The sequence below is a fragment of the Seriola dumerili genome, unplaced genomic scaffold (genome assembly GCF_002260705.1).
Source record: "Seriola dumerili isolate Sdu_G_001 unplaced genomic scaffold, Sdu_1.0 BDQW01000226.1, whole genome shotgun sequence".
NCBI lineage: Eukaryota > Metazoa > Chordata > Actinopteri > Carangiformes > Carangidae > Seriola > Seriola dumerili.
In genome coordinates, this window is record NW_019174481.1 from 6,916,775 (window position 1) to 6,928,780 (window position 12,006).

General features: G+C 39.0%; 1 protein-coding gene across 1 annotated transcript in view; it reads right to left on the reverse strand.

The window, feature by feature from the left end:
* eif2b3 (eukaryotic translation initiation factor 2B subunit gamma) overlaps nt 1-12,006 on the reverse strand; it is a 33,289-nt gene that overhangs the window by 17,346 nt on the left and 3,937 nt on the right. Inside the window, exons 3-5 of the mRNA XM_022755099.1 lie at nt 10,832-10,992; nt 2,624-2,783; nt 2,213-2,324 (exon numbers count right to left, since the gene is read on the reverse strand). Coding sequence (XP_022610820.1) covers nt 2,213-2,324; nt 2,624-2,783; nt 10,832-10,992 — 433 coding nt within the window. The remainder of the gene's footprint in view (nt 1-2,212; nt 2,325-2,623; nt 2,784-10,831; nt 10,993-12,006) is intronic.

The following is a 12,006-nucleotide window of genomic DNA, read 5'->3' on the forward strand; positions in this document are numbered from 1 at the left end:
AAAGCTCATTATCATACACAGAGGTCATTCCATGTGCTTAACAGAAATAAAAGAGACATAAAAGACAGAAGTAAAAAGCTTAATAGGAAAACAGCATAAAACACAGACAGTGAAACAGGTAATATCTAATAGAGACATTTTTGGCTTCTTTTTAAAGCAAGTTATGGTTTGTGCAGATTTGATATCCATTGGGAGCTGGTTCCAGCAGCGGGCAGCGTACTGGCTGACAGCCATTTCACCCTGTTCAGTTTTAACTCTTGTCACCACTAGCTGACCAGCTCCTGCCGATCTTTGAGTCCTATTAGGCTCATACACATCGAACAATTCAGATATATATATTCTGGGCCCGGAAAATTTAGTGACTAACAGACAATAAGTAAAACTTTGAATTCAATGCAGACGTAGGGGGGAAATAAGCATGAAACTTTGTGATTTTATGGTGGCTTTAGCTAATGACGCAACCTAAACATGGACCTCAATGGTTTTTGTGCGATTCTTTCTCATGATCTGAATGATTCTGATTTTGATTCAGCTTTTTAATACACAGTCAACCACTTCTGCAGGTCTGGGTCCACGAGTTTCTGACAGGTGGAGTTGTAATGTATGAGGGGAAGCTCTGCTGGAGTCCTTTCACACCATTTAAGCGATTTCCAGGTCAGACAATCTCACATGTGCAAAATGTTTTCAGCTAACACACCTCAACCATGTGGAAACCACAGAGGAGGACAGGGGAAAAATTTACACAGGACTAAGTTGGAACAAGGTTGGAGGATGAAAGAATGGAGAGGAAAAAGGAGTTTCAGGAGCTGAAAGAATGAAATGAAGAGGAAAATGGGTTTAAACAGACTAATTTTTTAAAAAGAACTGTACCAAAGGATGATTTCATGTATTTACTAACTTTCCAGAGGAAACAGAAATACTTTTAACTGAGATGTAATTCAATTAATATATAATAGCTTCAACATGCAGTGGACTGATGGGCCCTGAGAAGAGTCAGGTGCGGTTCTGGTGTTAAATAAGTTTAATTCTAAAAACTGTAACCAAAACCGCTTTGGAGATGGTTCATTATTTGTGCAGAAGACTAAGTTATGATCAAATCAATGTGTATAAGTATCATGAATGAAGCTCAGTGTTAATTTAAACTGCAGATCACAAAGGAAGGAACCTGTGTGTGTGTGTGTGTGTGTGTGTGTGTGTGTGTGTGTGTGTGGTGTGTTGGTGTTTGTGTTGTGTTGTTGTGTGTGTATGCATGTGTCTGTGACCTATGACTGGATGGTACTGATGTGCAAAACAGTCAAATCTTGTAAAACTGCCTACTGGTGGCTTATAAAAAAACCCAGAACTCTGGGATTTATTCTGGTTTTACCTGAGGTGATAAATGCTAAGCGCGTTGAGAGATTTTTATTAAAAGTCTGTTCCGTGTGGTTGTGTGACACGTGTGTGTATAAATGATCAGAGGTGATTTAAAGGTTGTAAGTCTTTCAATGTAAGCTATAAATGTTTAGCTGAAGGCTCAATGTGTTTCCATAACAGTGTGACAATGTGTGAGTGTTTTCTCTCCATCAATGTCCACCTCAAGGTTGTATTACGTGCGTCTGTGTGTGTTCATATAAGCATTTCTGTGTGTATGAAAAAGATATATATATGTGTATGTGTGTGTGTGTGTGTGTGTGTGTGTGTGTGTGTGTGTGTGTGTGTGTGTGTGTGCCCCAAGAGTTCCCTGTGCAGGGAAGCATGCAAGCAGCTGCTCTTGCCCCCCTCTTATTGGCCAGAATTTACAGTGGCTTTGGCTCCATGAAGTATTTACGAGCTCCCAAAACACCCGCTCTCACACATACATGCATTTTAGGACTCAGAAACGAAAACCTACCTAGAGTACTCTTCCTGTAACAAAAATCCCACACACCCACCACAGAACACACAGCCGTCAAGCACACCGACTCTGATTAGAAACCTAAACATCTGCTCTGCTAAGGCTGAGAATCTACAGATGCACAGAACATATTTATCATCAGTCAAACACTCAAATCCACACAGTGGGATGTGAACCTGCAACAGACAACATGCGGCACAGGTTCAGCAACTTACAGGAATAACGTTAATTAGCTACGGCTAATAAAATGTGCCGGGAACAGCTATTTTATTTCAACTGAGGAAACTGTTGATGTAAGTGAAAAACTGATTTTACTATCCGCTTGTTAAGCTGACTTACTTCCTCATGATGGACTTCCTAATCGATAGCCCGTCCTCCAGATCTGCCTCATTGGCCATGAACAGCAGCCTTTTGCCTGACTGATCCACACCGACAAAGTCTCTCTGCTCAGCTGGGGAAAAAAAACAAACAAAAAAAAAAACACAATACGCTGTGTTAACAAAATGTAAAAGACATTATCAGTAAGTGTAACAATTTTCTGCAATAATTTTGATTTGCTTACAGCTATGGCACTGTACTGCCATGTTTCTAACATCTGGGTACTAGTCAATTGTGTAACACTGTAACAAGTTTTAACAGTTGCACGGAACCATAAAAAATGCATTAGTGTACCAATCATCTCAGAATGATTACATGTAATATCTTTTGTACACAAACAGTTTCATGTCCTTTCATGAAATACTCTCTTACCTGTCTTTTTCTTGCCCTTCTGGCCCGGGACAGTCTCTGTGAATTCATGTGCTTTGCTCATGAGCATGGCCAGTGTTGCATTGTGGGCTCTGAACAGATCGACCACCTCGTGAAGCGCCACATCTGTTATCAGGTCACAACTCACCACCAGGATGTCCGTCTGAGGAGGGAGGTTGACAAGAGAAAGAAGGTAAAATAACAAAGTGTAACAGCAAGATATGAAATAATCACCATAACATTTCTTCACCAAGTACACAGATTTCAGGCTTTCAAAGAGAACTTTCTGGCTCCTCTATTTTGGAACTCAATCTCACCACCTGTTGTGATTTTAAAAGACATTTCCATTGTCACCAGTACAGACACACCAAAACCCACAAAGACACAGAAAAGCATGAAATACATTTTGAAAGGCAAGTAATGTTTATATGGAGAGGTTTGCTCACTCAGGACAGTCATCTCGGCACGCAGACTATACATAAATACATGTGGCGACAATGCTCTACATAAACACCTCAGGACATGAGAGCTTGGACTGTTATTTTCGATATTCACAACAGAAATTGGCTCAGTGAGCCCTTCCAAGTTTAGCACTGCTTGTATATAGGCCAAACCCACGCAGACACACAGTTGTAGGTCCTTTGTTAAAGTGACTTCAATTTTGATGAAAGTACATGTTAAATCTTGCTTTGTTCCACTGTTTTTGTTTAAGAACGTGTATGTATCTCCTCAGCTGATGCAATCCTGTTGTTTAATAACGTGCTTTATTATAAAAGGTTTGGAGATGAGTTGCCTTATCATGCTTTGGCTGCATATATGTTGCTGTATGTCCTGTAACATCACACCAATCAATGAAAACAAAAAACTGAAAAATGAAAAGTTGTGACGTTACAAAAACTTATGTGGTAAAGGGATATTGCATATTCAAATAGTGATTAAGATTTGGCAATGTTCACATGAGTACAGACGTATCCATTTGTGTGACACTTCAAACATGAATGAAGTCCTGAACAGCAGAAAACTGGCTGATAGAGTCATAAAACCTGATAGTAGCTGGTCTTTCTTTTGATATTACCTGGTAAGAATATATATATATATATATATATATATATACATACATTATGTACTGCCTATCTCTGATTGGTGGAGATGTGTAGTCCCATATTAAAACATTCAGATGTTTCAATAATTCATGATCAAGATCCCTAAACATTGGAATAACCTGTAAAAGTAAATGACAAACCGGTGTTTGTTAAATGTATTTGAAGTTTTGTTTATCTGTTTTGCTCTGTACTTGTAATTTTCCATTCATAGTTTTAAGGATCATTTCAGTGTTTGACAGTTGACATCTGATGTGTTTACTTTTGAGGCTGCGTGTGATTATATCTGTGAAAAAAAAAGAAGTGCCTAAAACAAAATTAAAACCACCTCTAACCTTGTTATCATCCAAATAAGTTCGTATTCAGGCCTGGTTCACATTAGGACCATTAACCTGACAGAAACTGACACGATATCACATAAATAACCTTTCATCTTCCAATTTTAGCCAGAACAACAAGCTACGCTGCTTGGCTTTGAGTGGTTTGCTATGAACTGAGCCAAAAACAGCACTGCTCCAACATCTCGATGACAGAGAGAAAACAAAACTCAAAAGGACAAAAGACACTCTTGCTTAAAAGAAACCCTCTATCGTTTGTTGAAGATGGACTGAGAAAGAACACTCTGTGAGCATTTCACCCATCATCTTAAACTATTTTCAGTATTCCAGCGATGTAAAATGTAAACCAATGTAGATTTTAAAGTGTGTATTAATAAACAACTTGTGAATTCCTTTGATGTATCACTTGCTCTCCCACCATCAATTTGAGCACAAAACCTACGTCGGTCATTTGGCCTCCATTGTATAACATGTCTGCATGCGTGTATGTGTGTCTGTGTGCTGTCCAGTGATGAAGGCTGTCAGCATAAGGACTAATCCCACCATTAGCACCAGGCCGCCTTAATGACAGAGACATATTTACCCTGTCTGTGACGGAGAGAGAAGGAAGAGAACAAGTGCGAGAGGAGAGCGGCAGCATTTAAGGAGGTGGAACAACACATGAGTGAAGAATCTACAACTAATGTCAAAAGAACAGAAAGAAAAGGAAAGACAAGTTGGAAGTTTAAAAAAGGAAAGATAGATGGCAGGATGCAAATACCGGCAAAACGCAATTTACTTAATTCACTAAAACACACTCAAACTACATGAAGGCCATCAAAAATATATGGTATAGGTGTAGCACATAGGTACATGCATCTTAGGATATTCCTGAAGATGCAGCGATCACCTTACCTGCTGAACTTTAAATGATGAACAAAATTAGAAACTGAGGAAACCAAGAACAGTCCACTGCAGCACTACACATCTTTGTTTCTGTCTTCTATGTTTTTATTTGCCCACAATAATATGAAGGAGAAAATACGGGTAAGAAGCTTCAAACTGCTACAGTATTTGGCAAAGCATGGTAGTATAAGTTTGTTTTTGATTTTTTTAATTCACTTGAATTTGTTTATGATATGAACTGTGGTCGAACGTTGAACTGTTCAATAGAGCTCTGTGTGTGAGTGTGTGGTATCTTTGGGGTCAAGGGTCACGCAGTTGACCTAGAGGTAACTCTTGAGCATAGCCTGGTCCGGACCTGGCGACAGGAAGCTGCCATGGAAAAGCTGTAGGTGTCTGCAGGAGATCTACTGACACTGAGACCTTTCAACTCTCTTCTCCCTCGATCACACACAGGCAAGCTCGCACACATGTGCAGGAACAGAGCACACAAGTTTGCGCGCATGCACACACACACACAACCATGCGCCCTGCACAATTCCCACACACAGGCACACACTCAGGCGACAGCAGAGTGGAGTCAGCTGGAGAGACAGAGACACTTTGGCCTTTCAACAGCCAAGATCTCTGGACAGGTCAGGACCACACACACTGATACAAGCACACACAAACACACACACACACACACACACACACACACACACACACACACACACACACACACACGTCCCAGTGGTAAATGACTTCACTCCAAAACTACTGCTTACACAATCTCGACCAACTTTAAGGATACTTGGAAATGTTCTTTGTTATGTAGAGTGATTTTTTTCAGCTTTCCTGATGAAGGCCTTTACACCATCTTTAAATAATGTGAGCACACACGATTAGACAGTGTGTGGGACACTTCAGAACATGGTTGTTGTTTAAATCCTTGTCATTAAAAGACTTTTAGGTGTGTAACAGCTTTATAACCAAGAATTCAAAAACATTCAAACCTACATATAGTATATGCAATCTCTAATACAAAATGACAAAATGACATTTGTCAAGAAAAAAACTCTGATGAAATAAAATCTCTATTAAAAATGTGTTTGGTATTACCATGAAATAAATAACTACTAATAGTACAGCAAATTTCACTGAAAACCTATACTGAAGTCTGCAGTTTTATGCAGCTTTCAGTTTTGCTGCCAATGTTTTTCTTTAGCTATTTGATAAGGGTCAGTCGCTTCAATAACTGACTGCCTTATATATCCCAGACCCCTTCACTTTTTTCACTTTTTGATATTTCTTGATCATCTTTTAGATGTTTCTGCACCTTGATTGGAGTCCACCTGTGGGAAACTCAACTGCACATGATTTCCAAAGGCACACACCGGTCCATATAAGGTCTCACAGCTTACAATGCATATCAGAGCTAAAACCAAGCCATGTGGTCAGAGGAACTGCCTGCAGAGCTCAGAGACAAGACTGGGTTGACGTTATGCTGAGAGGGGTGTTTTTCAGCAGCACAGACAGGGAGACTGGTCAGGGTTGGGAGAAAGCTGAACAGAGCAAAGTACAGAGATATCCTTCATGAACACCTGGTCCAGAGCACTCAGAAACTCAGACTGGAAAGAAGGTTCACCTTCCAACGGGACAGTGACCTGAAGCACAAGGCCAAGACAACACAGGAGTGGCTTAGCGACAACTCTGTGAATGTCCTTGAGCTCCAGCCCTGAAAATGTCTGGCCACCTACGGTCCCCATCCAATCTGACAGAGACTGAGAGGATCTGTAGAGAAGAATGGCAGAAAATCCCCAAATCCAGGTGTGCAAAGCTTGTCGCATCATACCCAAGAAGATTTGAGGCTGTAATCGCTTCAACTAAGTACTTAGTAAAGGGTCTGAATACAATGTCATATTTCAGTTTTTCCTTTTTAATAAATTTGCTAAAGTTTCTGAAATTCAGTTTTTTTCTTTGTCATTATGTAGTATTGAGTGTAGATGAGAAGTAAATCATTAATTTAAATGAAAAGTGGAAAAAGTGACAGGGTCTGAGTATTTTCTGATTGCACTGCAAAACCACGGCCTGCCAGTGCAAAACAGTTAGAAAGCTGAAATCGATATGAGAGCTGAACTGCCCTACCACTCTCTAAACTGCTTGTAGGTGTTGAGTATGAGAATTCGTCCTTCGTGCACTCATTTACAGCTTCTACTGATCATTAACCAATACTAATTCTTGATCAATCAATTCAATGTTTCATCTATAAAATATCAGAAAATAGCAAAAAAAAATGCAAATTTAATTTTTTCAATGCAACATTTTCAAGCCGAAGGTGATATCTTCAAATTGCTCAAAACCTAAATACGATCAGTTCATGCAAGACAAGGAAAAGCAGCAAAGCTGGAACCATCAAAGATTGCACTTTTTGCTTAAAAATGGACTAATGCTTACGTGAATATTAAAACTGTTTTCTAAACGAACAGATTAATCCAGCTACTTGCCCCACCTTCAAGTTGAGATGGTTCAGAAAAATGTATAAATGATGTGGCTGACAATCAGCAGTAAGCTTGATGAATACAGAAGCCTTGACTAGTTTGTTCTCCAGACAGAAAAAGTCTACCATCAAACATTTGTCATGTCACTGTGGGCTAAAAAAGCTTTAAGGGCCAGTTTCAACATGGACTGTGCTCAAACCTTGTCCTGGCTTAACATAGTGTTCATTAAAATATGAAGTCAGAACTGCTGTATGTTACGGGAAGGAGGAAAAAATGTGGTAAAAATAGGGAAAGAAAGACAAAGAAATTAAGTCTCATCTAAGTATGTTTGCTGTGTCCCACTCATGAAAATCCTCAGCTGCATCACTCACTCTTCTCTCTCTCTTCACCTTTTGTGATGTGGCTTACAGGCTGACTAACATATGTAGACCAAAGGCGAACCTTTGAATCTGCAACTCCAATGTATATATAGTTCTTTTGGTCTGCATACACTCAATCTGCCAGGTGATTAAACCCGAATGAGAATACACATGTCAAAGGGGCTTTAAGCATACAAAGCAAAAAGAGCATGTAAAGTACTCCTTTCACTAGTTTGGCTTATTGTGAAAGACCTGAGCAATAACCAGGCATATCCGTCCACTTTTGTGTAACATCACTGTTTGAAGAGTGAACAAAATAAAATATGCTGCTTGTAATCTCTCTATTCAGTAATCAAGAGGAATGACCTACTCTGCTCACCCACAGTCTACAGTGATTCCTGTAAGCATTTTGTTTGATAGGATACACCAAATCCCCTCATGGGAGGGTGTTTTTGTGAAGAGATGAGTGATTTTGTGTGTGTGTGTGTGTGTGTGTGTGTGTGTGTCTATACTGTACTCATGCAGCGGTTTGACAGTTTGGATGATCTCTGCGCTGGGATTTGGCAAGCCATGGCTATGGTTCTTCACTCATCACCCTCCAGTGTGTGAGTGTGTGTAACTCAATGCCTCTAATCTAGCTGGCTGCTCAAAGGATTAGGAACTTCACTATTCTCAATGGGAGCATGCTGGAGCTAGTCGCCTTTAAGTGTGAGTGTGTATGGAGAATACGGCGCATCTATTAAAGAACTCTTGAGCGAAGACAATAATAAGAATCTGTACAGACCCATTCAAATGCCAGAGGAAAAAACATTAAACGCACTTGTCACAACAAATTTGGCATTTTGAGTCTTTGATAAATCCGTTTTCAAAAAGCAAAGCCGACTGATTTCGCTGTGAAGAATGTAATGAGCTGCAGTGGCAGGACACTTATGTCTTCAAATGCACGTTTGATGTGGTTCGCTCTAAATAGATGAGGTATCTAGAAGCACATTTCAGTAATGTTTGAACAAAGGCCGATAAGAGTAAGAATATTTGTGAATTTATTGACTCATTTTTTATCTTTCGGTTCACGACATAATTCAAAAATTGATATTTGAGCGAAAATTGATCGATTCAATAAAAATGCTACTAGTTTTAGCTGTGTAGGTTACTTTTATATGACAAAATATTACCATCTGTCCCAAAACTGCATTTGTACTGGGACTGGGAAAAATATTTTTCCAATAAAATATTGCAGTTACTTCAAATTGTTAAAAAACGTTTTTGTTGATTAACATTATTTAATTATTTAGCTTATCTGCCAGTTATGTTCGATGTTTTAATATAGTAAATCCTTGCTGTATTTGGGAACATTACACTGCACTACATAAGAACCTGAAAATACCCCTGAATACTGAATGAATTATATCAAGCTAATCCCCAAGAACTGATTAAATAGCAAATGCATCCAAAAGCTTACCTTCATTTAAGATTTGGCAAGTTTGAATTAATTTTCTTCTGCATAGCGTCACAGTTGTGTGTGCTGGTGATTTTGTCTTTTTTGTTTCCTCAATATGGTGTTTTTCACGTACACTATTTTTTTTAACTGCAAATTAATTCAGAATTGTAGAAGACAATAATAATGACCCTTAAGTACATCAACAGCCACCCAACCTTTTAGGACACAGTAATTACACAGTATGAAACACAGTGCTTAGTAACACTAAGCCAACAATGTGACAATCATTGATAGCCAAACAATAAACTAGAGCAATTGCTCTAATCTATACATCAACAGTTCTAAATTACACATAGCCTCATAAAAACAGGTTTTCATGGTCACATGCAGCCAGTCAGAACCATGGCATATACAGAGGGACGACATATACCCTAACATACCCACATACAAATGATGCACAGATGTGCATGACTACAGGATGAGAATAAATGGTGCACTTGGTAAACTGGCAGCACAGGGAGTTTGAGTCTTAACCATGACCTCATCTGTTTAGAGAGAATCGGATGAAGGAAGGGATGGGGGGGAGGGGGTCTGGAAATTGGGGTTGGGGGTCATGGATACCATGTCAGCATGTGTAAATGTGTGCGTCTGTGCATGTTTGTGTGTATTTCAAAAAGTGAAATGAAGCACTTCATCAGCCTTGGCCATCCGGGGGAGGAGGAGGCACGGATCAGTGGTCACCCAGGAGAACACACAACGCCCACCTCAACCTCCCCCACAATCGCTGTCATTTTTCCTCCTCTACCTCCAACCTTTCTGCAAAACACTGGCTTACATTACAACGGTAAATGGTATCAATGGGCGTATCATGTATTATTTGTCCCTCCCCCTTCTACCACATAATAAAGCAATAGTCAAACAATTGCTGAAGTTTTCATTTTAAACAACTTATCCAGATTTTCTTGCTCACATTAAGGTCACACCAAGTCAACATAACTCGTTTAACAAAACTGGAACATTTCAATATTTTGAAGAACTGGAATCATTTCATTAACTCACAACAGTCATTTTTCTGTTTTTCTGTTGCTTGGATTCACCACACACCCAACACAGAGGTCAGAGAGAAGTGGATGATAAAGGGCTGCATTCACCAATGGGAGTCTTCTGCTTTTGTGCTGGTTATTTCTCGGAGTACATTTTGGTTGATGAACTAGCATTTCTTCTATGGTTTATTTTTCTCCAGTTTGGTTTATCAGTTGATACAGATATTCGATTAGAAATTTGAAAATTGTTTTATTTCACGACAATGCAAAAAACTGGTTGTATTTTCATGGATGCAATAAACAAACCAGGCAAGAAAATGAATGTTAATTCATATTCCCTTGATATGGACGCCGTGAGTTATCATTACCGATACCAGTGTGGGATTTAATTGGTCAAAAAAGATGTTTATATCCCACATCATAAATTATTTTTGTATATGCAGTGGGACACTGAGAATTGAACGACTTAAAAAAAAATTGTTTTAAATGCCTTTTTAATTGTATGTATAGCATGTTAACTACATCTGAAACTAAATGACACGTAAAATTAAAAAAAAAAAAACCCACACACCTTGATCTTCTGCTGGATGTGTCTGAGAGCGTCTGCGGTGCCCATGTCTCCATCTTCCTGGATACAAACCACATCCAATTTCATCTTCACAGGTTCCAGCTTCATTTTAGGGTCTGTGCTCATCATCTTATGGACCTCTTTGGTGGTGATCACAATCACCTCTGAAAACACATTACAAAACAAATATTCATAAGACATTATATACAGTAGATAATAAACAGTAAAAAGTTGATTTGATGGTTTTGACATTTTAAAAAGTAAAGTTCATGGGAAAAAAAAGAATCGTAAAACCAATGAACTTCCTCCCATATCATTTAATGAATGAAAAAGATCATCACGACCTATTGGATGAAACTAAATCTAGACTCTCGCATCCACAAAACTGTTAACATTGTATGCAAAAACAAAGATATTACTCCGTGCAAAGATGCCCAACAGCAAAGAGACTAGTCGTCATTAGATATCTACAGTTTTTGACTATGATGCATCCTAAACCTTAAAATCGAGCTAAGAGCACCACTCTGCTTTTTAATAAAGTAGACAATAACATTACTAGACCACTTTATGAATCGAAAACATTGCAGAGTCCGTCTGGTTTAATTAGCCTTGTCTGCATAAAATGTTTTCTACCAGGCATTTATTCACTCTAGCTGTGTCAGCCCAGTAAAACCAAATTGCAGGGCTTTGGCTAGCTGGCTGCACACAGTAAACTACTGGCCACACAGGATGATTATGTATAGAAAGCTAGTTTTATTTAGGCTAGTGTGGACCTACAGGATTTTATAACGAACAGCCCTGTTTACTGGCAAGAACAGCATACTACAACAAATCCCTTTATAAGCCCAGTGTTTCTGGACCCACTGCTTTCTGCAGCACAAGAGGCAAAAATCTGGACTGTAAATCTAGACAGGAAATGCACACCTGACAATGGCTGATGATGTGCTGACAAGCTGGTGAAAGTACGACTAGAAAAAGCAGCACAGTTGTAAATTAATACGTTTTTACACAGTGAAAGGAGCAACTTAATGTTGCTGGAGACAATCTGCAAGCGTATTCGCTATGCACTCACTATGGGTAGAATAAAGACTTACAGTTGGTCTTGTTATTCAAATGTAACAGCTTTGGTATAGGTGTACTCCAGTACCTGTTTCCTTTTTATTTCAGTTTGTTTAAAA